At 45.4% G+C, this 25825-nt stretch overlaps 2 protein-coding genes across 2 annotated transcripts in view; both read right to left on the bottom strand.

Annotated features, from left to right (window-relative positions):
• YLPM1 (YLP motif containing 1) overlaps positions 1 to 12954 on the bottom strand; it is a 39357-nt gene extending 26403 nt beyond the window's left edge. The window contains 6 exon segments of the mRNA XM_050896963.1: positions 3595 to 4337; positions 5610 to 5804; positions 6736 to 6978; positions 11907 to 12323; positions 12326 to 12820; positions 12859 to 12954. Of these exon segments, the coding sequence (XP_050752920.1) occupies positions 3595 to 4337; positions 5610 to 5804; positions 6736 to 6978; positions 11907 to 12323; positions 12326 to 12820; positions 12859 to 12954 (2189 nt within the window).
• A 4556-nt stretch (positions 12955 to 17510) lies between these two features.
• On the bottom strand, positions 17511 to 22105 carry FCF1 (FCF1 rRNA-processing protein). Its single transcript, XM_050897822.1, has 7 exons — positions 22044 to 22105; positions 21795 to 21866; positions 21361 to 21509; positions 20856 to 20928; positions 19824 to 19911; positions 19287 to 19381; positions 17511 to 18203 (listed from the first exon to the last, which is right to left on the bottom strand). The coding sequence occupies exons 1-7, from the start codon at positions 22076 to 22078 to the stop codon at positions 18155 to 18157; spliced, it is 561 nt and encodes a 186-aa protein (XP_050753779.1). The 5' UTR covers positions 22079 to 22105; the 3' UTR covers positions 17511 to 18154.
• Between the last annotated feature and the right edge of the window lie 3720 nt (positions 22106 to 25825).

Raw genomic sequence — 25825 nt, 5'->3', positions numbered from 1 at the left:
GGAGGACCCTGGGAACTGTCGACCTGTCAACCTCACCTCTGTGCCTGGGCAGATCATGGAACAGATCCTCCTAGAAGCTATGCTAAGGCACATGGAGGACAAGGAGGTGACTCCGGACAGCCAGCACGGTTTCACCAAGGCAAGTCTTGCCTGACCAACTTAGTGGCCTTCTATGATGGAGCGACTACATCAGTGGACCAGGAAAGAGCTATGGATGTCATCTATCTGGACTCCTGTAAGGCCTTTGACATGGTCCCCCACGACATCCTTCTCTCTAAATTGGAGAGAGATGGATTTTATGGATGGACTGTTTGATGGATAAGGAGTTGGCTGGCTGGCCACATCCAGAGAGTAGTGGTCAATGGCTCAATGTCCAGATGGAGATCAGTGACAAGTGGTGTTCCTCAGGGGTCTGTATTGGGACCAGTACTGTTTAATATCTTCATCAATGACATAGACAGTGGGATCAAGTGCACCCTCAGCAAGTCTGCAGATGACACCAAGCTGAATGGTGCGGTTGACATACCTGAAGGATGGGATGCCATCCAGAGGGACCTGGACAAGCTTGAGAAGTGAGCCCATGTGAACCTCATGAGGTTCAACAAGGCCCAGTGCAAGGTCCTGCACCTGGGTTGGGGCAACCCCCAGTATCAATACAGGCTGGGGGATGAACAGATTGAAAGCAGCCCTGTGGAGAAGGACTTGGGGGTACTGGTGGATGAAAAGCTGGACATTGCTGACAATACGTGCTCGCAGCCCAGAAAGCCAACCGTATCCTGGGCTGCATAAAAAGAAGCATGGCAAGCAGGTTGGAGGGAGGTGATTCTGCCCCTCTACTCTGCTCTGGTGAGACCCCACCTGGAGTACTGCGTCCAGCTCTGGGGCCCCTAACATAAGAAGGGCATGCACCTGTTGGAGTGGATCCAGAGGAGGGCCACAAAAATGATCAGAGGGATGGAACACCTCTCCTATGAGGAAAGGCTGAGAGAGTTGGGGTTGTTTAGCCTGGAGTAGAGAAGGCTCTGGGGACACCTTATTGCAGCCTTTCAATACTTAAAGGGGGCTTACAAGAAAGATGGGGACAGACTTTTTAGTAAGGCCTGTTGTGATACAACAAGGGGTAATGGTTTTAAACTAAAAGAGAGTAGATTTATACTAGATATAAGGAAGAAATTTTTTACAATGAGGGTGGTGAAACACTGGAACAGATTGCCCAGAGAGGTGGTAGATATCCCACCCCTGGAAACATTCATGGTCAGGTTGGATGGGGCTGAGCAACCTGATCTAGTTGAAGATGTCCCTGCTCATTGCAGGGCGGGCTGGACTACATGACCTTCAAAGGTCCTTTCCAACTCAAACTATTCTATGATTCTGTGGATATTAATTCATTACCACCTAGTTACCAACAGTGGTTGACTTGTTGCAGAATTTACTGTTTCAGTGAGCAAACTACCAAACAAGATCATTTATACAACCTCAAAGAATTTTAATAATCCTGATAAGTTAACACAGTAAACTGCCTTTTTTGGGGGTAGGGGCAGGTCAAAATGAACAGGAAGATAAAAAAGAAGAAATTACAAAGTGCAGTGGCAAGATAACTTAGATTTGAAGGATCAACTTTTAGATGGAAGGTATAGCTAGAAGCTTGGATACTGTAAGACACACTTCATCCCCAAAACTCTGAAAATTAGTTTAAGCCAGTTCTTTAGAGTTTCTTGAGAAAAGTTAATTGCTGAAAAGAGGTGAAGGGGGTGCGTGTCTTTTTATATGTCTAGTCATTACCTGGGACTTTTTAGCTTGGATGGCAGCAGGTAACACACAACATTTTTAATTTATCTCAACTTCAGTTAAAAATTTATTAGGAGTCTCTTTTCTACTAACTATAGTGAGAAGAAACAGTAAACAGATTTTTGGGAAAGCTTTGATAAAACCCTAGAATGGTCATGCAATCACAATATAGGAATGCAAAAAGGTTACAGCGTTAGTTAAATACCATAAGTATGCTCAAAACCAGAGCTCCTGTATGTGCATTCTAGAAATTTTTGATTATCCATAGCCTATCATTGCACATCACTGAGCTCTAAACCAACGCACATAAAAGACATCCACTAGCTAATCATGAAAACAGCCTGTTCGGAACTGTACATCCAACAAATCCTCACCAGAAACAACATTTTTTAAAAACCATCAGGAGGTAGAAAATTATTCAAAGTTATAAAAAATTCATCTACACTGCTAGCAATTCATGAATTATTATTCATGAATGATCACTTTGGAAGCAAAGAGAAGTGAAATAAACATGAAGATATGATTGTGAAGTCTAGCAGAGTATGTAAGGATAGAAACAATTACACAGAACAACACTGTTCTTTGATTCAGTAGGCATCACATCAACCTGTCTTGAACTAATGACCAGACAGAACAGGTGTTGTTTTTGCAACCTGATATCATGTCAGGTATAAAAGAAAAACATTCCAAACCCAAGATCTTGGATTAAACCATACAGCAGGTATAAAACCACATAAAATACACAGAACACTGGCTTTTAGAGTAGCTTTACATTAAGGCAGCACACCATCCACCTGATAAAATGAAGACTTAAATTTGAACAAAACTGTATCTTACCAAAAGCTAAAGACAGCAACCTTCAAAACCAAGACCATCATGATGTAATGCAAAAGAAAAAGTGGCAAAGAATCCTAATGCTAGGATCCTAAGGCTCAAATCTTCACTTCTTTCCTTCTCTCGTTTATAATTGTTTGAATGCTAAGTAATGCTACATGTGTAGAAAACCATCGATTTGTAATTGAGACAAGCACCACCTCTCTTATCAAACAGCCATTTTGAAAAGTGCACTGAATAGGACAATCATATAGCTGCAGAACTCTCTCACACTAGCAGTTAAAGTACTGGTGAACAGCTTTGAATTTTCATTTCTTTCTCCAATAAATGTTGGATTACAAACAAAGAGTATTTTTTATTGTTTCTAAAAAATAAATAGCATCTAAATTGCTAGTAATTAGCTACATTAGTATATTCAACTGAATATATATCTGAATACTTTCCTGAATCCCTTTCAGAATGCCTACATTAAAGCGCTACCATACATAGCAACACCTTAAAAACAATCCTTCAGCATTTTGGTTTAGATTTTCCTAAACTGTGTTCCAAGTACCACAGACAAAATGCTGAGCATTTACATCACTTTTCATATAGGATCACTCTTTCAAGTGTGAGTTATCTTTGAACTAAGGACAGCAAAGACATATCAAATATTTACAATAGCTTTCCTATTTTCACAAAAGGGATATTATGTCTCTGGGAATGAAAAGGGTGAGGTGTGCCCAAGCATTTTACTAGGAAAAAAAAAGCATTCTACTCTTGATAATGCTCAGGTGAAAGGCATCTATCTATCCTTGCTTTAATAAGATAAATACAGAGCATGGTATACATACATTAAAAACAAAACCTCCACCAAACAAGCACACTTCACATGACCTCAGGAAGATCTGAGAATAAGATATATGTTTCATTTCTTAATATATCACTGAAAGTCTTATAGCCTGGAACATGTATAAACAAAAATATCCTTACCTAGGGCCTCTGGGGCCTTCAAAACGTGCTGATCTGGGAGGATCTGGAAGCAATCCACCTGACCTCACTGGTTTATCCTGCATAGTAGGTGCATGTGTTGAAGACACTGCAGAAGTAGCTTTCAGTTCCCCACATCCTTGCTCAGACGAAATAGAGGCAGTTTGTTTACTAAGATGAACTTGAGACTTTCCGTGGTCTGAAGAGCCAAAAGATGAACTTACTTGAGAATGATAAGGTGAATAGACAGTTGAACTAGCTATTTTTGATGCATAGGTACCAGGGGTGGGAAGCAGAGCTGGCCTTGGTGTCTCAGTAGATTGACTGCTTTGAGAACTGGATCCTGAAGGGACAGAGGAATTAGATAACTGAGAAACAGAAGAGAGAGGCGGGGGGACCAGTGGAGGTGTAGTTGAAGGTAAAGTTGGAGGCATAATAGGAATGCCACCTTGAGTGGTTTGAGAATATGGAACAAATGGAGGTGGCAGCGACACATTTGCAGGATACTGATTCTTCAGATTTTGGAGTGAGCTCACTTTCTCCTGCAGATGGGACTGAGTGACCTTCATCTGTTCATCCCATGCTTTCCACTGTTTCTCATACTCTTGAAGCTGGTCTTTGTGAGGGTAGGTTTGAAGCTGATGCTGCCACTGTTGGTTCATTGATCGCTCCCAATCTTTATGAAGCTGCTGGAACTGTTTTTGCTGTGCCTCATAATGTCGCAGCTGCATGTCCACTGACATTGTCTGCAACGAGAAGACAAGAATAGCTTTAAAATACCATCTTAGTTATTTTCAGAGCCACATATTTCAGTATCACTTGTAATATCACAATTTCTGACTTGGGCAGAAGCTTGAGGAAGAACTACACTGAAACAAAAGCAAACACCAACTGTGATGTCTAAAGTCATTGTGACAATTTACACATTTTATGACTAGAGGACATTTATGTATAAAAGGCGCCTTTTTTTTTGCCTTTTTTTTTTTTTAAACAGGACAGCTGAAGAAAGCTATAATCAAAGGGCTCCAAACTGTATTATTACTGGATGCTAACAATGGCTAAAGCCCAAATCAATCTTCACATTTTCAATATATACAGTACGTGGCTATTTCTCAAGCTTTCAGTTTCTGCTATTAACCCGCTCAGAGTTGCTTCAGCTGTCAGCAATTATTTTTCTCTAAGCGTTTGCCAGATCTTATTTGCACAATGAAACTTCTTTCAAGGAGGTACTGTCTTTCATTATGTGTAGATACAGGTCCTAATATCCATGGCTTGATCTTATCTGAGATTTTTAGGGTTCACACTTAAGAGGTTTTTTTTTTTTAAACAAGCAGACAGCCCAAGCTACAAAGAAATGCTTAATGTACAAACTCCACCAACCCAGAAAAAGCTCTCAACTCTCTAATACAGTAATCAACTTCTACTTAAAAGCTTAAAGGTTGCAACACTGATATAATTATCCAAACTTGTTATTAAGACTTTTTATTTTATTTCACTGATTATTTGAGTCAAAAATAATGCGAGACAGTGATTTTCTTAATTACTTTAACTGCGTATTTTTGGCATCTATGTTTACTTCATCATTGTACATATTTTTTTTTTGTACTACACAATGTTGTAAAAAAGAGCAGCTACCAAATTACTCCATACAATCATCTGTTTACCTGACCTTTCTTCTGAGCTGTTTCTCCAGCAGTAAAACACTCAAAGCTGAGTAAATTCAATATTGTGTTCAGCTTTGCTCCTGTATCACCCAGGTACGACTGAAAAATCTTATGCCAAGTGTAAAGTCTTGTATTTGTCATCCTGCTGAAGCTTCATCACCATCTGTCAATTCTTTTTTCATTCTGAAGTTGAGTGACAGTAGGAAAAGGGGATATAGACTTCTACCCAAGCAGAAAAAGTAGCTAGACAAATGAGCCAACCATGACAAATTATTCAACTACTTGTTTTTCAGCAGACCATGAGTGCTAGGTCACCCAGGAAGTATATCAAACACCATCTCCTTAGTGTTTCACCTGTAAGTGTGGAGGCTGTTGCATGATCTGTTGATACTGCTGTACTATCTGCTGCAGCTGGGCATGCTTTTGCATTATTCTCTGATATTGAAATCCAACCCTGTGATGGGGATGCTGCTGCCATTGAGCTGCTGCCGCTTGCAATTGCTGCAATCTCAAATCTTCCTCAGGGTCATCAGGAGGTTCAATATTGAGCTAGAGAAAAAGGCAAACACTATAAATAAAGGAAAGTTCCTTCTGTCAGGAGAAAAACACACTTGGTCACTACCCAGTTTACATGAACTTTCTCAGTGTCCGTTATTTTATCACTCTGTATTTCAGTGTTCTAGCCACCCACAGCTTCTGGAAGGCTTTTTTATTTCATTTATTCTTAGTGTGAATAGTCTGATCTAAAGGTTAGGCTGATGGCAATTAGGGTATTCATACATACAGAAACTACCTACAGGAAAGAGATTAATGCAGATCTGTTATCTGTTGCTCACAGCAAATATAATGAGACAACAGTGCTTTTTCATGATGAGGTAAAGTAACTCCGAGTGCATTATTTTTGCCACTTCTAGGAACCCACACACTGTAAGTTAAAGTGGAGCACATGCTGCAGGGTAATCTACTACCCTGCAGTAATCTGTTCAAACATCAATCATGACCTCCATCCATTATGTAGTAACTGTTAAGCATGCTGACAAAAATATTCTGTGCAAAGTTCTTCGCTTTCAGACAAACTATAACACACAGAGAGAAGGGGAGCCAGAATTGACAAACTGCCAGAGAAGAATTAAGAAATAGTGTCTTAAAGATAGCATTCCTCATCTACCGAGTACTTGATTTTGCACTTAGGTATCACAAAGTTTTTCTCACAGACAGAGATGACAACGTTGGGGAAGGTGCGAGTGAGTCAAGCTTGGACTCGCTTGGTGCATGTGTGGGTGACTATGTAAGTCTATATACAAAGAGTGTATTTTTATTTTTTTAATTGGTGCAGCCTTAGCAAATGTTCTTTTAAGATTGCTTTACCATATTTAGTTATTGTTACACAGTATACACGAGAACTTGATGGCATTATTTTCCTGTTTCTTCGTCCCATCTAGCACAACAAACGGTGTGGGCATCACTTTACAAAGCCTACCTGAGTTTCAGTGGATGTAAGAGAAGACTCATCTTCTTTGGAAGCTGGAGGCAGGGATTCATTAAGCGGAGGAGGTTCAGACTGCTGAGTTGAAGCACTCATCTTCCCTTCTTCAGACTTTGCTCTCTGCTCAGATGCATCCTTCACTACTGGACCTTTAATTTGCTGCTGTCCCTGAGCATGGGCTTTTGCCCTTTGCTGCAGGCTAAGCAGGTGCTGCTGGTACCAGTATTGCTGCTGTTCCTACAATAGACAGAAATTTTCTAAGACAGCTTCACAGGAAAAAAACATGAAAATTAATTCATGATAGTCACTAGAATCATACTCTAGAAAAGTTTTTAAATCTGTTTTGAGGGAAAACTCACTTCATCATGAACAGTATTGCAATGGATGTCAGAAGATCAAACCAAAATTCAGAAACCACTATGGGAGGCATAGTACCCACAGCAGAATTTGTTTCCTATGTCAAAGAGCTTACAACTAAAGAGAACAATAACGAAAAGCAGAAAGATGGCCAATAATAAGCCAAATTACTACAGACATGTGATAAGTAACCTACTTATTATTTTTAGTGCTTTTTATTCCTAACAACTATAGGTAATTATTATGAGACTAACTTAGGCAAAACGAATGGAAAACAGAGGACAAGTATGAGTAAGGGAGCAGTAAAAAGAAAAAGTAGGAAATGTACAAAAAAGATGAAGAGGACGAACAGAGAACACAGACATCAAGTAAAGTGAAAATGACAGCTGAGAAATTGTGGTGGAGATGTGTGAATAAAGGCTGTGGAAAGGAAAAAGAGCAATCAGAACCAGCATATAGTGGGGATTATTTATCTTCTGAATTCTCATTAATTCTGATTCATTCAACCGCTGAAGAGGAAAATAGACATGGTTGCACCCAAAAAATTATCCATTTAAGAAGTGATCAAGCTTTCAGTTTTAAATATTTCAGGCTAGAATCAGACTACTCAGGGCAGACAACAGTAGCTTCAAAGCACTGTAAGCTGCCACCAACATAAAGAACAAAAGACTAAAGATAAGTATCTCAACACTTAAGTAGTGGTGCATCTTAAAGAGACCTGAATAGGAACCAACAGTTCTATATCTCTTCCAATACAAGAAATATCAGGCATCAAATGAGACTAGCAGGACACAGATTCAAAACACGCAGGAGGCAGCTCTTCACCTGACATGGCCTTGTGCTACCAAAGTCCCTGCCAGAGACCACTGCAAGGGCTAACATTCTGTGGATTCAAGACAGCTCCATAAGCTCGTAGAAGAAAAATCTCCAGATTTTAAAAATAAAGACACCAGTTGCAGCTAAGGCAGATCCTATATTTTAGGGAAATATTGCTATACACTTGATTTTTAAGTTATTCTTTTAGCATCTGCTTTTAGTCACTGTCAAAGACAGAATGATAAAATACTGTATTTTTAGTCTGACCTAGTGCAACCATTCTTGTGCTCTCATGTCAACTCCACCACCTCTGAGAATCTGTGATTGCTCTACATTTTTCATATCCTCTGTTCTTCCCTTCCATCCAAGCATGCACAGTTAAGAAAAGACACCTCTATAAAGCCCATTCAGAAACAGAAAAGAATCCAAAAGATGCAGGTATTTTAAAATATAAGTGTGACAACAACAAAGTGGTAGGTGCTGTCTGATGACATTTCTCAAACTGAGCCATTCTGCCTATCTTAAAACAGGTTTAAAAGAAGTGCAAGCTTCCTCCAAAAGCCTACCTCATGCTCAAATCGGGAATTATGTTTTCTATTGGTAGCAATCTAGCAAACACAATTAAACATGGAGCTGTATTTTTTAAAAAGACTTCTGTAAAACTGTAACTTGGAGATGAGGTCAATGAAAGGAGAGGCTATGCTTCTTGGACTTTACGTTGATCCTGCAGTAACTCCTGCCAAGAATCTTTTTAACAGGAATATGACTCAGAATAGCTGTCATAGCTTTGGGTGGAAGATGCGCATTCATGCTCCAGCACAGACTCTCTCAAAAACCTTCAAAAACATGCTGTAATAAGTGCAACTTTCAACACCAGGAGGAGCATACATCCCCAGCTATACAAAAGCTGATTCAATTATCCCTCTCAAAAGGCATTATAAGGTGATTTACCACGACGGTGCTGGATGCTATGCTTGGTGAGCACCTGTTCTACTGCCATAAAATTGTTGTCTCCACGGATCCATTTTGTTTCATTCTCATTCTACCAATTGGACAAAGAGCTAAAACTCATAATATGACCAGGGGTTCACACAAAGAGCTATGATAATATCCTGTCACCTATTTTTTGCAGCAGATGAAGTCAGTGACGCACGTATTGCAGGTTCTATCTGAAAAATGCGAGAAAAGTGGAAAGGCAGATTTCTACAGCTTAGTTTGAGCAAAACAGAAGTGCTAGTGTAGAAAATTCCTGATGTGAAAAAGTTCAGTTATTTGAGTCCTTATCTCCTCACGATGACTGTCATTCTTCAAGTCCAGTTACAATCCTTAAGCCCAAGGAACACACCAGCATCAACATATGCCTTTTTCCATCTTTGGCTGACCAAGAGACTATGCCTGTTGCAATGTACAGGGAACACTGAAACCAGCACTATCAGCTCCTGACCATAGGACATGCCACCAAAAATGTTAATGCAGAGCCCACACCAGAAGACTACTTCAAAATGAATTTAGGTGACCCTGGACCATAACATAACGCCTATTTTGGGGGACACTCAGTCCTTTACCAGAAAAGATAGCAAAAGAATGATTTAGGACCCTTTATAAAACAAAGGGGGGATTTTAAAGAGTGCAGCAGTCTGCTGAAAGGTGACATAATAAAGCTAAGGTAGCTTTAACAGATGTAGATAAATGCATATTTATGGGTACAGATGCACCCACACATATTTGTTTACTACTGTAAATAAATAGCAGCATACAGTACCCAAATATCTGATGGAGCTTTAATGAAATACCACAGGTATTTTAACAGGACTTGACAAAAGATGCATCCAATTGTAGAGAAACACAAGAATCCAGCAATTTAATCCAACTGTACACGCACGTAAGAAACTACGCTAAACTCACAACATTGTCAAGGCAAAGAACGGTATCTTATTTTTAGACAGGAAAGGGAAATAATAAAACACTAACTCATGGCAAATTGCATAATATTTTCTACTTTAAGAGAAAAACACTGATCTATGGCTGCAGCCACTGTTACTGTGGGATGAGAACAGAAAGAATTGTTTTCAATTACCAGTTTAAACAAAGGCTTAATAGGATCTTATAAATGACAAATTACAGTATTTCTCTACTCAGCTTTTAAGCTCATTAGCAAGAAAGCATCACTACGCTTTGCTTTTCCTATTCCTATTGTGTAAGGACTTGTTGCTCCAAATCCTGTCTCATTTTACAGCCTAAGATAGCCAAAATCGTATCAATCTGTTATAATAAATTTATGACCAGCAAAGTACCATATTCCTTTTGAATTAACACTGAATTGTGCATGACAGTAAACAAACTACTTATGATAGAAGTTGTTTGTATAAACACTCATAAACCAGATAATGTAAACTTCAGCAGTATTCTGTTTGTTCTATGTGTGCACCGCAATAATGCATTACTTGCGACTTCTAGAAAGGAGAGAGTGGTTGCGGAACAATTAAATAACTTAAATGAAATTTCAGGCTACATAAGGGGGGAGGAATTACAGTTTACTGTTTGATCTTGAGTTCAATAATTTAAGAAGTCAGCAAGCAGCCTCAATACTAAATTAACATCACTTTATACACCTGATTTTTCAAGGTTTTGGTTTTGTCATTAAAAAATTTAATGAGTCCCATTGCTATCACTGTAAAAGATCAACTAGTACTGTCCAAAACCTTTGTAAAATTAAATTCATGAACTGAAAGCACCACTTTGCTAGGCAGTGATTAGTTACACGGTGCAAACTTAAAAATGATACATTCCCAAACGTATTCAGGTATTGGTATGAAATTTTAATGGATACAATTAAAAAGGTGTCCCAACAATTAACAAATTTAAAGTGTTAGTGACTTCAATATGACACAACAGGATTTTCGCAAACTTAGCTTCAAATCAGAATCCTAAGATCAATTTGCCAAAAATAGATGTCTTTTAAACTTAAAGTCAATTTAAAGCATGCACTTCAGCTTTGTTCTTGCAGCTGGATCTCTACAAGCTGGCCCTAAAACCATGCAAAAGCCTCAGTGAACCTGACTGAGCTGTATACATAGCTAAGGACTTCAACATGTGTGTGTCTGTGCATGCTTAACCTTAAGCAACTAGTTTGTCCCTAACTTAATGCATGTGAACGGTCACATCAAGTTCACTGGAACTGCTCACATTTCGGAAGTGAAGCATGCGAACATTTTGCAGGCATTTTGGCCCTAGTGTACACATAAAAAGCACAGCATTAACAATAAGAATATTTTTCACCTCAAAAGCATTTCAGAACTTTTTCCTCTAATGCCCCATACAATTTTATACTGGAAGATCAAGCACATGTAGCACAAAACGTGTAAGTCTAAGTAAAGGGCAACTATGTACTACGACAGAAACACTTCTGCAGCTTTAACTATGTGTGCTAAGATTAAAATAGTCACAATTCTACACCAATCAGACAGACAACTGAAACACGACTCCATGAGAAAACTAAATGAAGAAATCGCTGAAGACAAGAGGTGCTCATCCTGCAACATGCAATAACCAAACAGACTGTTGCATCTCACAACAGGCCAGACGAAGTCAACAGAGGTTCGGTGCAGGTGGTCCACATGCTGTACTTTGGAAAACAGTTCTCCACAGACCAACAAACCCCCCAAGAAAATTAAATTCAGCTGGGAGTTAAGACTTTTCCCTAAACAACTCATTTGCTCTTGAAAAATGAGGATTTGTTACATCCCAACAACCGCCACTGGATAAAGCAGCATTTACAGAGCCTCACCTGAGCTGTGCCATTCCCGGACTTCCAAGGGTTGTGTCCAAACCCTTTAAGTATTATGCAAATACGGCACGTTTATTAACTGCCCTTAGTTGGACACCTTTGCAACACCCCATACCCGCCAGCGGTTAATCGCTACCGCTGCCCTGGCGACTCTCCGCTGCCAGCCGGGGCCCCAGGGGCAAGTGCGGAGGTGGCGCTGCCTTACCTGGGGAGTCATGGTGGAAGGGTCCGGCTGCTCGGTGCCACTGGCCTCCTTGGTGGCACCTTGCGTGGCCTCCGGCTGGGCAGCGGTGGGCAGGGGCAAGGATGGCTGGGGTGGGGGAAAATGGGCCTGCGACGGCTTGGCCGGCGGAGGGATGGAGGCGGCCAGGCTGGGCTGCGCTGGCGGCTGGGAAGGGGAGGCCTGGGAGGAGAGCAGGTAGGGCTGGGGATGCGCCATGTAGCCCTGGGCAGGAGGCGGCAGGTAGGGCTGGGAGGCGGTGGCCGGCGGGGGCTCCAGGTAGGAGGGCGGGGGCTCCGAGAAGGAGGGGGGCGGCTGGGAGGCCTGCGCCCGGGACAGGTAGGGCTGGAGCGGTGGGGACTGTGCCGGGGGTGGCTGGGTGGGGGGCAGGTACGGCTCTGTCTGGGGGGCGGCAGGTAGGCCTGGGCCGGGGGCAGGTAGGCCTGGGCGGCGGGCTGCGGGGACTGCGGCGGCGAGGACAGCTCCATGTCCATGGGCACCGGCGAGGAGGGCACTGGCTCGCCCCAGTCGCCGTGCCCGCCCGGCGGCTCCTGGCCGTCGCGCTCCCGGGCGGCGGCGGGCGGCTTGCGGGTTGGAGGCGGCGGCTCGCGGTGGGCGAACTGCTTCTGGTAGCTGCGGACCGGCGGCGGCACGGGTGGCGGCGGCTGCTGCCAGTCGGTGAAGGAGCCGGGCAGCGGCGGCGGCGGCAGCCCCGGAGGGGGTGGCCCCGGCGGCGGCGGCGGCCCCAGCAGCACGGACTGCAGCTGCTTCTGGTGCATCTGCTGGAGCTGCTGCAGCTGCGCCAGGTGCTGCTCCTGCAGGCTCAGGAACCCCGAGGTACCGGCGGGCGGCGGCGGTGGGGCGGTGGCGGCGGGGGCGCGGGGCCCGGCGGCGGGTAGCTGGGCAGCGGCATCGGCGGGACGGCGGGAGGCGGCACGCTGGGGGGAGGGATGGGCAGCGGCGGGGGCGGGATGGAGGTGGGCGGCGGCGGGTAGTGCCCCGCCGCCCCGTACAAGCCCCAGGCCGGGTACATGGCGGGGCTGCGGCGGCGGGAGCGGAGCGGAGCGGAGCGCTTCCACAGGCCGCGGCGGCGGCTGCGCGTGCGGCCCGCGGCGGCTGCGCGTGCGGCCCACAGCGCCTGCGCGGGGAGGCGTGCCGCCCTCCCGGGCAGTAGAGCGCGAGCGGGGCGCTAGAGCGTCGAGCGGCGCCCCTCGTCGGGGGTCCGGCGCCGGCAGCGCGCCGCCTAGCGGGCGGTTGCCGTCACTGCGGGAGGGAGGACGCTAACCCAGCGGCAGGGCGCATAGAGAGGGGCGGAGGCGAGTCCAGAGCGCCGCTTCTCCGCTTCCCGCCCGCCCCCGGCCGGCTCGGACAAGAGAGAGGCAGACAACAGAAGGCAGCTAGAGCGGGCCCTGGCGGGGGGGCTCCATTTTGTGTAGGGGGGCGACGAGCAGGCGGGTGCGGCCGGGTCCTGCCGCGGGCCCGCGAGAAAGGCTGTGTCTGGCTGGCCCGGCCCCCGGCGGCCTCCCGCAGGCCGTGGTGCTACTGGGGCGGGGGCGCCGGTGACCTCGGCTACCCCGGGGCGGCGGTGGCGGCGGCCATGTTTCCGCGCCTGCCCGTCGCTGCCGTCAGGGGCTGTGCCGCCGCCGCTGCCCGCCGGCAACGGCTCTGGCCCGCAGCGGGTGATGCCGCGCTTCAGCCCCACGCGGCTACGGCAAAGCCGGTGTCTGTGACCCGAGGTGCGATGGCAGAGCTAATTAATTGTGGTGGCGATTGAAGGGTGAAATGAGTGCGGCCGTAAATCCGGCTGAGCGAGGCCTCGGGAAAGGCGCACAAACGCAAAGGGGTTCTGCAGCCTCCTGAGTGATGGTGCAGAGCCCCTGCGCGGGGATGGGGGCGATGCTAGGTGATCCAACCCCTAGAAACAACGTGAACGATTTTGTTTTGTTTTCGGTGAATATGCTGGTGATACACCTGAGAGGCAAAAATGAGAATGGAGCCGCGGATGTGTGAAATTGCCTCATCCATTATGGAAGCAACTGCATGGAGGAGCAGGAAAGAATTTTTTCTTGTGTTTCTCTCTTCCCACACTGAAGTACGAGTTAAATACACAAATAACGTTCTGTAGCCAGTTAGCAAAGATTTATGCAAAGTGCTGAACTCCCGCTGTAGAGAGAAGACACAAGGACTTGTGTGTGTGAATTCTAGTAGCTGGGTAGTGAGGCCTAGCGGCTACTGTTTTGGTCAGCAGCGCACCAGCGTTGTGGTGTCTCACTGCTTGCCCTTATTCACAAATACAGAAAACCCAAGCAATTTTTCTCATGTTCAGTCTCTAGTTCATGGCTGGTGAATCAAGGATCCCTGGCCAGTGGAGAAAAGCAGGTGTTGGAGGAAAAGTCAAAAGACTTCTCAGTCAGGAGAAAAATCAGGAAAACCAGATTGTTAGGTAGAGAAAAAGCTTGTCCTCTCTGCTGGAAAAGCTGGAATTTGTGTTCATTTGTTGTTAAATTCCAGGGAATCCACAGAGGTGATGCACCATGAATCTACAAGAAAAGCTTCAAGTAGAGTGTGAATTCAAGTTGAGATGCAAATCTTTAAGAAAACTATCTTAATTTAATACACGTAGAACTGTCTTTTCTTCAGTATCCTTTTCTGTCTAGGGTGGTGTTCCTCTAAGATTTCTCTTGCAGTGAATATGACTTCCAGATAGCATTTGTACTTTTAGCCCCTATCTCTACATCATACACGTGCTTAACATTTATATCCCTGAGCTCTTTGGGCCAGTTTACTCACTAACTAAGCTTTCGAAAGTCTGTCCTTTCAAAATAGGGGATTCCTGTTGCAAATATTCTTTGATTTATCCTCCTGATTGATGCACTCAAAGTGAGTTCTCTTGCAATCAGTTTACTCAAGGTTATTTCCTCCAGGCAGCTCTCCCCCAACATTCTTGCTGTTTGTTGTGGTTACTCAATGTTGTAAAGAAACCCGTTACTTCCCTTATGGAGAAATACATGTACTCAACCATTTTCAGTAGCAATTGTTTTCCAGCCTACATCAAGGAGGCCAAAGTTTAACTTTGAAATAACTTGACAGATGCTTTTGTCAATACCCAAATCTGGTTTGGGCAGCAGTAGAGTTGACTCCTGCCAGCCAAGATACATTGGCTTTACCCAACGTTACCTTGTCCTAAAGCAACCCTGTGAAGTCCACATTATGCCCTCTTATTCTTTTACAGTCTGTAACATTAATCTATGTCATCATGGTGGTTTTAGTTCTTTTTTTAAATAGCTCACGCTCTGCCTGCTTTTAAATGCTATTCTACCACATTTCAGTTATCCCTCAATTAACCAGTGTCACATCTTGGATCAGCAGCTTAAGTTTCTTCACTTCATCTGGTGGCAATGCTGCAGCAATCTTGGGCCTTCTGGTGGCCCCCAGACAGGAGTAGAAATTATTGTCTCCCATTCTTCGCATAACTTCAGACCTTCTTTTTGTGGCTTTTCTGATTGTTCTCTGTCTTCTGAAGCTATGGAAACTGTCTACAGCAAGAGACAGGATGTTAGGGGGGAGGCTGGATTCCCTAGAGTTACTGAGGAACATTGCAGGCATCTGTTTGATATCTAACTCATGTGCAGGTTTAAACTAACTGCCAGAGTTGGGTCAGGAAGGAATTTCTCTTCTGGTTTGGACTGGCAGAGTTCTGCATTCGTAGGAACATCAAAGCATTCTTGCTTACCAAACTCTTTCCTGTTATAATGATCTTTCCTCCTTTGACATACTGTAAGTTGGATCTGAGGTTGGGATGCCATGGTGTGCATGGAGTAAATATTTTCCTCTGAACCAAGTGTCTGGTACACAGGTTCCCTGGGACTGCAGGGGAAACAGCTGATGACTCGGGTGGTCCTTTCCTGTCCTGTTTCTCTTCTGACTAGGCTCTTTGAGTTAATACTCAAGTTTTTTCTGTCTTGCCGATTATACTCAATTAATGAAAATTCCCTGAGGGGTTTGCTCACTGCCAATACTTTCCTCCCTGCTGCTCATCCTCCAACCCTCTTAATACTTCTTTAGCAATTGCCTTATGCCTATTCCAGGTTCCTGCTCCTGTTACTAAAACAAGGCAGTTTACAAGGAATGTTAATTTAAGGACTAAAAGACTTCAGTAAGTGGGCACATTTGCTTTGATTCCTACCCACAGTTCATGCTACATACATACATTTTCAGGAAGTCCCCCCAACAGGCGTTCTGCTGGCAGGCAGACATTCCCCAAATTCATCATGTTGCTGTGCCTTTGACCTCTTCTCCAGCGCCAGAAAGACTTCTATCAAAGAATAGAGTGAGTGTCCATTTCTTTCTTCTCCAGCCTCCTTCCATTTAGGTTAATTCAAGTGAAGTTATTTGCACAGGAACAATTCTAGTTCACTCTGTACTTGAAGAGGTCTTTCAAAACTAGAATTATTCTGAAAACCAAGTTTACAGATCTAATCCTACAACTGTTTCTCAGTTCTCATTTGACTAAACATGGTCTTCAAGTGTTCATGGCAATACTTAAACATTTAGCTTAAAGAAATGTGACTTGGATTCAGAGAAGAAAACTAAGGATATTATTTTTGAAATGTACAGTTATACAGCGAGTGTAAAATCTCAGGGTTGTTGGCTACCCTCTTCCTGGCTGGAGGTGGAGAAGATAAACTTCAATTGTGATAGCCTGAAAGGGGCTATGATTTGAAAGTGTCAGTATGCTGTTATTTCACGGATGAGTTTAGTAGGTGAGCCTGCAGCAAGCAAAGAGATAGCACAAGGGGTAAGTCTGATGTGTTCCCAAAGGTTCCTGCAATATCTGTAGAGGCAGGGTGCTAGCAAGAAAGTTACTAGCACGTCAGGGCATTTCCCAAGGACAGGAAATGATTAGCAGAGGAGAGGTATTATCTTCACTGTATGCTGTCCAGCACACAGACAGCTGAGTTCAGCTATTCTCTGCAGCCAAACCAGTGTAAGGCACCACAGGATAAAAGCTCTATTAAAGTTTGGAAATATTCTTAATTATACCAAGAATATAAATTTTCAGTCTCTCCCTTTACTATACGTCAACTCCAGCATTTTGGCCAGGAAGCACGCTTCAGCATGTTGGCCCCTGGTGACCCTCATGTTGTCTCTCACCTCTCAGTCTTAAGACAATTCTCCTCACCACAGAGCAGAGACCAGAAGAGCAAATTATATTGCTAAAAATTGAACAGTAATGGAGAAGGTATGAGAATACAGAGTTACAGCTTTGAAATATTTTTTCAGCTGCATTTCTCCATGTGGCTTAACCATCTCTTTTCCCTCCCTCCTCTGACCACTTCCTTCCCTGCAGCATTTGCTGCAGGGCTCTGTGAGACTCTCTGATCCGCAGCCATTGCTCCAATTCCCCCACTGACTCTGATCCCAGCCCACATTAATACCTTTCCCAGTTTGACACCTTCCTCTCACAGTGTGACACCTTCCTCCTCTTCCCTGACACCTAATGAAAGGGATAAGGCTTTGAGGTGCATAGGTGCCAAGCAAACAAGAGGGAGAGATCTGTCCTGACCCAACCCTGCCCTCCCACCACCACTCTGCATATAAGCAAAAGGACCGGGCTGCCAGCTAACCCACTACAGACAGGGGAATTTGAGCAGGATTAACCAAACTTCATTCACTGTACAGTTGAATAAAAGCCCGTCAATTCTGAATTAAAATCCTCCAGACCACTGGTCCAGAGAAAGCACAACAACAGGTGTAGATTTGACAGCTTTTCTCCAGAACGCAGATTCCGATTTGCTTGTGGGACAGGTGTGAGGGAGTTTCCCAGGGGGAATAGTTGTCCTGCTGCAGGTGCAGCAATAAGAAACTTCTAAAATTTCTGTGGGTTCATTCTCAGCCAGAGTTGCATCACCAATATTTCATTCGGAATGCTGAAATCACTTTTTCCAATGATCCCAATGAAGAGGGAGTTAGGCATGTTCTAGGCACTGCCGTCCTCTCTTTCCCATATGCTTCTCCCAGCTATAGGTAATCAGGCCAGGTCAGAACAAGGATGAATAAAACCAGACTCTTCCAAGTAGCTTTATCTTAGAAGATCAAGGCTATGAAGTTAGTCCAATGTCACCCACAGTCCTATAAGCAGAGTCCCAGCAAAAAAGAAAGCAGGAGGGTTGGAACCAGAAGGACCCTTATCCTGGCTCAGAGTCCTGGCATCGATGGCTTGGCTGGACAGGTTAGAATCGAGGAGCTCCATAATCATCTGGCATCCTCTCAATATTGTATCTGAGAAAGAAAGAGGGAAAACCTATGAAGACAACCTACTCCACATTGCTCCCCTCCCCATGCAGCAACAGGCTTACAGGCAGACTGAACAGCAAGAAGCTTTGTTGCATTTCTGTTTGCAGCTCAGATCCCCAGGAAGAAAAATACTATTTCTGAAAGTGAAAAGCCTTCATAAGGTTGCTGTTATCCTTCACCTCAAACTCAGAAATCGAGCATCTCAAAAACTCACCATTTCTGACATACTGCTCTGTCTGCATATTACTAGACTCATTGTCTCCACTGCTAGCACAACTGCCTCCTTTCCAGTGTCTCTCCCATCCCATCTGAAGACTTTGGCCCTTTTCTCTCCACATCCTGACTTCTCTCCTTACCATGCTACCAAATGTATCTACCATACTGTGAAACAATTTGGCATAGGTTCGATGCAAGATAAATGTTCTGGGCTGTACATTATGTAGAAGAAATATTAAAACACTGGATACGACAAACAAAGGTGAGTAAAGTCTTTTTACTCTAGGCTTTACAGGTGCTTTGGAAGGAACAGGAACTGAATTTAGGCAAATGTTTTTACAGTAGATCACTGGTCCTATTGCATATAAAAAAATAAAGTGAGCCAGTACTTGCAGATATTGGAAAAATCTGTTGCATTGAAATTGCTGCACTAGTATCCTTCTGAGTTGGTTTGGTTTTTAGCTAAGAAGCAAATTCAATCTCTTAGCTGAGGGTACACAGTGCTACCAAACAGAATATGGAACAAGAATGGTTCTGTTCCTCAAGAACCCATAGAATGCATTTGCCTGGTAGTCCTGCTGCTGCTGGTAAGCAAAACTGATCTATGGAAAAGACTGGCCTCCAGGAAACTAGTTTTCCAGGTAAAAGCAAGTGAACGCGTAGACTGCAATAAAAGTGGGTCTGCAACCTGTCTCTTCCCAGCAGCAGCTGTACTTCTACTTTTGTGCAAACACTAGGCCCTTTACTGCAACCTGCACTATAGACAATGCAGGAGAGAAGTACGTGGTGATAAAGTCCCTGTCAGACAAGGATTGTACCAGGCAGTGTTCCTCCCTGTCAGAGGTCCCTTACCTGTGCCTGGAAATATACATTATAGGCACTCCTGGGATTTTTCGTATTCTCCGCTTGAGCTCTTTATCCACTGTGGCCACAATGTAACATTTGTGCTGCAAAAAAAAAAGGCGAGTCGGATTCAACAGCAGTGAACCCACAGAAAGGAGACAAAGCTGAGCAAAAGCTTCTATTCAGTGAGCTCATTTAACACAAGAGAGCTAAGCAAGGCATTACTAGGACTCGTACAGAATTCCACAGCAGACTAGTAACATCCTTCTGCTCATCAAAACAGACTTGTAGAAACATCCAAAGTCTGCCCAGCCTTCCCAGCTGACAGCTCTCCCATCCTAAGTGCTTCTTGATGCTGTCCTGTGCAACAAGAATGCTCAGGGAAGACTATACCTTGCTTCAAATAAAGTTGTGCTAGGGACTGAAACTGCCCCTTAGTGAGATTTTACAGTTACTTTGTGGGAAATTTAAGTCATCAGTAACTAGGAGGGTTCAGGAATTTTTAGTATGTTAGCACAGTACAGAAAATTTCAGAAACGGAAATACCTGAGTGACCCTCTGTACCAAGCAGTCATCTGCGTAGGTTCCTTTGTGCATACATGGCAAGCGTTCAAACCGAGGGTCCTTGGCAATTCTGTGGGGACATATAAGGCAGCATCACAGCAATCAGACCAGCGTACAGTAGCACAGTATGGAGGAACAGGAATGCCTCTTTCTGTGATATACAGCACGTTATTCTCAAAACAAGGGCTGAAGGGATGGAGCGAATAGTACGCAACAGTCAACTGAAATGAGGAGCAAAAAAAGAATGCAATTTGTCTGGCTAATTATTATAGGTTAAGTATTTCTTAGTACTTGTTAGGTGGATTCAAGATCCCTACAATGTTAGGCTCTTGCCTAACAAAGTCATTTGAAACAAGTTATCTGTGGGAAGAACTTCTTCTGGTATCTGATCATTCGTACCATGCATATAGGAACACTTCACCTCCTCTCTGAAGGGGAACATCAAAGCTATTTAGGGGATGCACTTGGATACTTTACAACACAACAGGCCAAAATAAAAAGTAAAGAACAATACATCTGACTGGTACACCTGGAGAGCATGAACTACATTAGACTAGTTTTGAACAGATCACACAATAACTTGGCTCTAGATTATCAGTATGTGCTACCTACTCCTACAGGAATAACATGAGGCATGAGTGAAAGGTTCCATAAGACTTGGGTCACTTCTTTATTTATTTTTAGAAATTCCTATAATTAAAAAAAAAAAAAAATCTATATATATTTTGAGAAACAGGAAGAAGTGTTACTTCTGAAAGTCTTAGGGGGAAAAAAAGATTTACAGATCAATATTATGCACAACATTATTATACCTAGCATTTAGTTCTAAAAAAAATAATCTAAAACTCGAGCCATCGTACCGATCTCATACAGCCAGAGAAATAAAACCAAGTTCGGGACTCGGCAACAACCTAAGCACCCTCTAGTCCAAGAGCACTGTCATGGAAAGTGCTTTTCATTTATTTATATTAAAACATTAAGTTCTAGAAACAGAGAAGAACACCCTGCACCTACCTTAACGCCACACGGTACTTCTGTCCTAACTTCTCAATTTCACCCATTACACAATCTGTGATACATGGAATACCTACACGCAAAAAAAGCCTGTATTAAAACCAAGCAGTATTTCTTCACAGACCCCTACGTATTGCCCACATGCCCAGGAACTATCACGGAACTCTATAACATATTACTTACAGTTTTAAACTTACGAGAACTGATAAGTGATGCCACTGAGTAGAGCCACTGAGTTTGACCATGCCATGGTAATTTTATATTTTTAAGTTACTAATGCTTTACCTTTGTTAAGATTAGCATTCAAGACCATTGTTTGACTGAAACCAGAGACAGTTTCAGGATTACCATAGCCATGAACAATGAGCTGGATGATTATAGCACGTATCCTTTTTTCAAGATTTCTGCTATCCTCAGCTAGTGGTATGAGGCTGATAAAGCACGTCATGAGCACACCGTGGCACTGCATGGTCCAGAAGAAGCTGCAAGTGATGCAAACACTCACACTTGGCATAGAGACAATCCATCATTGACTGCACTAGGTCCAGCTTGGCCTTGATGGAGAAGTTGATGAAGTTAGTATCAACCAGGATGTGATAAGGGGGGCCCAACTGTGTATTATACTGGAAGAACAAGCAAGAGGGATGCTGGGGGCTGCCGGGAAGACAAAGAATTCAAATCAGTTAATTGCAATTAACAACATATCCAATTCTACAACTTGCACAGAATGAAATAAGGGTAATGAGCAGAAACACCACAAGACAGCGTGGAATGGTGACCTGTGAGGCCTCCCGCTGCCTCCCAAGCCCAATCCCTTGGTTTGGGGCATCATTTCCTACTCTGACAGTTTTACTCTGAAACACTCTTGGTTGCAGCCTGCAGTGTGGCCCACGCGCCCGCCCGCCCTTCCTCCCTCCCTAAAGCGTCGGCAGGACTTACACCTCCCGCTCCTTGATGGCACTCGGGTCCTCTTTCTTCTTCACGGGGGCTTTTGCCCGGTCCTTCTCGTTACTGCAAGGAAACGCAAGCAATCCTGGGGGAGGGGGACAGACACGACAGGGAAGGGCGGCCAGCGGCGGAGAGGCCTCGGCCAGGATGCCCTCCTGAGCGGGACACAGGGACGGCCAGCCGGGCGCGGCCGGCTCCGGGGCCCCACCTGGGACCGGGCCCAGCCGCAGCTACACTCACATGCGCTGGTCCCGGAGGCTGATCATGCGCTTCATGACCGCGTACTTCCGCGCCTTCTTCTGCTTCCCCTGCAAGGAGACAGACACGCAGCCACGATGAGCTGGGGAGAGACCCAGACCCGAGACCGAGACCGAGACCGAGACCGAGACCCGAGACCCAGACCCCAGACCCCAGACCCCAGACCCAGACCCAGCCCCGGCCCCGGCCCCGGCCCCGGCCCCGGCCCGCGCCCGGCTCACCATGCTGCTGCTGCTGCTGCTGCCGCCGCTACTTCCGGTGCCGCCACTACGCGTCGCCGCGCCCCGCCCCGCCGGGAAGGTCGGGGAGTGGTGTCACTTCCGGCCGCCAGCACGGGGCACCGGGAGCTCGGGCTGGTCGCGCGCAGGAGCGCGCCCGACGTCGCGGCTGCCGCTGGAGCTGTCGGTAACGGCGCTCCCCGCCGTCTCCCGCGCCTCGGGGGATGGGGAGGGCGGGCTCCGGCGCGGGGAGCGGGGCTCCCGGGGCGAGCGAGCTGCAGCCCGGCCGCCCCGCACTGCTTGGGCGTCCCCACGGGATGGTGGCCCGGCCCGGCCCGGCTGCGGGTGGCAGCGGGAGGGTCGCGGGCGGCCCCGCTACCGGCCCAGGGCGCCCGTGCTGGGGGCCTCCCCGCCGCTGCTCCTGGCAGGCCCGGTGCTACCGCGGCGGGGGTCCCCGCTCTGCCGGCGGCGGGTGGCCGTCCTGGGAAGGCCGCGGCGGGGGCGGGCGGGGCCGGGGCTCCCGGTGAGCGGGAGGGGCTGGCCCTGCCGGCCCCGCGGCGGGAAGCGCGGCGGGCTTCAGCTTTGTCTTTTGGTTTAGCCGTGCCGTTTGCACGGCGCTGTCGGTGTATCTGTGGCACATCGGGTAGGTTGCGGGGGCCGGCGCCTGTGGAAGGGCCGCGGGATGTGGTGGCCCCGCCGAGCCCCAGCTGGTGCGGGCTGGAGGGGGAACCACAGCACACCGATCGCCCTCCTTCCCCCCTTCTTTTCTGTTTTACGGAGCTGGGAGGTTATGGAGGTCTTCAGCCCGCTTTCTTAAGCTTGCTGGGCTGGTGTGTTTTGAAGAATTAATGTAATGCTGGCTTTGCTGTGCTCTAGCTTATGAACTTCTTTGTGATAAGCAGTGGGTTGTCATTGTCTGTAGATCTTGCCAACAGTTGTGGCCTGAAATCCTAGCAAATGAGCATAATTTCAGCTGTGCTTTCTGCAGCCATAATGGTGTAGTCCAACCCAAAATATCTTTTCTACGCATGTAAGGAAATGTTCTCCGAGTTCTCAGACTAGACCCAGTGCCCTGTGCAGGGAAGGGTGACAGAGGCAGGCCTCCTTGTTTTTATCTTTCTCTTGTAAGCTTCTGGGATTAGTGAGAACTTGTAGCTGTTGGTATCTTCCAAATGCAACCAGTTTTATCTGGTGTGGTGGTCAGAAAAAGCAGCTGTGCAGCCAGTGAGGTACTATGCAGGAGTTTTTTCCTGAAGCGCTGGCCTCAGTAGAAATGTGACTGAGGCTCTAACAACGAGGAAGAAAATTAGACTGATAGGAGAACTGGGTTTGTTCAGAAAACCACGGCTGAGCTTTCCGCCTGGGTGATCGTACCAGGCTTAATTGTTGGTTGAGGAAACACAGCTGGTGGAGTTCCCCTGATGCTGCTTAAGTGACCCGAGTGGTTTGGGTGAAGGAAATAGTTGAGGAGGAAGGGGGTGATCTGCTTTCCCCATGGGTGTGTAGGGTGGCAAGTGGCTCAATGTTGTTCTGGCTTGGGAAGCAGATCTGGTGTCAAGATGAGAGTGGCCTGCAAGTTGCCATCTGGCTGGCTTACTGTGTTTGAGGAGGACAGGAGGAGCTGAAAGCCCTGTTGGTGGTTCAGTTGCGATGAAAAGTCCTTAGGCTTAGGCAGTTGGCGAAAGTCTCTCTTTTTTTTTTTTTTTCCTGTTGCCACTGTTTTATTTGGCTTGTCTGTAAATGCATATGACAAATCCCAGCCTTGATGAGAGAATGACTGTTTTGTATGGACACTGGCCATTGATGTGGCTTTTGTCCTTGACAGCTGATACTGGTGCCTGCTCAGTGCCTTTTGCACTGACTCTTCAGTCTTCCGTGGGTGTATTTTAAAGTTAGGTTCCCATGGGCATTCTTGTTTGTTGGTTTGTGCATGCTTTACTTAGTGTGAGAAAATACTGTGCCTTTTCACTCAAAAGAGAATTGTCATGTTGTGCGAGGTATGAGACGCACATGTCATTGGTGGTGGACATTTGTGGACATGGATTGAGAGGATGCTCTGCACAGAGATGGAGGATTCTCTTATCTTGGTTGGATGAGGTAGTATCAACCTGCAGAAAGGTTTTAAACCCATCTTTCTTCTTAATTTTGAAACTTGTCAAGGAAGAGAAGTTAAATTTGTCAGTGCACCAAAAAAACCAAGAGGCACAACAGATTTCCTAGGTCCTCAGTAAATCAGTTCTGTGTAGCATGCCCCCAACTGGCTTTGTAGCTGTAGCCACGGGAATGTGCCATTACTGTGTTGTAGTTCCTTTTGTATGTACAGCTACACTTGTGCTTCCTTCTGGAGCTTTGCACTGTGTTCCTCTGGCTTCACAGCAGCCGTAATACAAACAAAATGTATTCCCATTACTGGCCTTCCTTTCCTTGCTGACTTGAGAGAAGCAATGGCACTAATACAGTTTATTTTATGATTCCATGCTGTCTGTCCCGATTATGCCAGTACTTCTCCTTGAGTCAAACCAAGGTGAAGCTTTCTAAATCCCCATTTTCCCTGCAGATGGTAGGAGACTATTGCTTGCTGTGTCCTTGGATCAAGATCACTAAGACCTGTCGGACAATTCAGCACTTTTTTTCCCAGCCTAGCTACGATGGCACCTTATATTGCTGATTTTCAGAATTCGTTGCCCAGATTGTTAGCTGGCAGTTCTTAGCACGGATACTATTTTAATTTAGATCTGCATTCTTATAAGTGAGTGGCAACGTATCTTGGATACCAGCTACTCGCAACTAGGTTCTTTACCCCAATGTATCCCAGCTGCAAGAGCATCCTTAAAGCTGCTGGCAGTGTGTATGCTAGAGGGAAGTTGATTGTATGACAGCCACTTCATCTCTGGTGGCCACCTGACTTGGTGTCTTGTTTACCACTTCATGTAGAGATAATAAAATGAGAAGTGGCTGTGCTGATTGAGGGAGGTAATTAATTCCCTGTGTCCAGTGAGCTCTGAAATTCTGCAACCTGGATCAAGAGACTCAGGCTTCAATTGACTTAAAAACCCTTGTAGTTGAAATGATGGGTCTTTCTCTTTTTATGCTTTCGAGAGAGAGGCTGTGTGACTTGTGGTATGCTTTACAGAAGGGAAAGAGTTATAGACTGAGGCAGAAATAGCTTGGGTAGATGAACCCACAGGGCCAGTTTTGTGTTGATGTTTTTTCGGTGACAGGAAGAGACTGGTTCTGTAAGGTGCTGGAGGGAGATCTCATAGATTCCCAAATATTGATAAGTTTCTGTGAAATTCCTCAGCTGTGTGTGGAGGAGCCACACACCTTCCACAGCCAGGCCGAGCTGGAGTAGAGTTTCAACCAGGCATTTGTAGCACATCTTGGATATGTACTGTGAAAGAACTAAAATATCAAGGAAATTGCTACGTCTGTGATTCTTAGTACACAGAGATATGAGTTTAGAAACCTGAAGCTTCAGCTAGGAGGAGGATGAGAACTTATGCCCTGGGGACTGCAACGCTGTTCACTCAAGGAGAGGAAAGAATA

This window comes from Gymnogyps californianus, chromosome 5, assembly GCF_018139145.2.
Source record: "Gymnogyps californianus isolate 813 chromosome 5, ASM1813914v2, whole genome shotgun sequence".
In the NCBI taxonomy this organism is placed as follows: domain Eukaryota; kingdom Metazoa; phylum Chordata; class Aves; order Accipitriformes; family Cathartidae; genus Gymnogyps; species Gymnogyps californianus.
The sequence above is the reverse complement of the archived record's forward strand: the minus strand, read 5'-3'. Positions and strand labels throughout refer to the sequence as shown.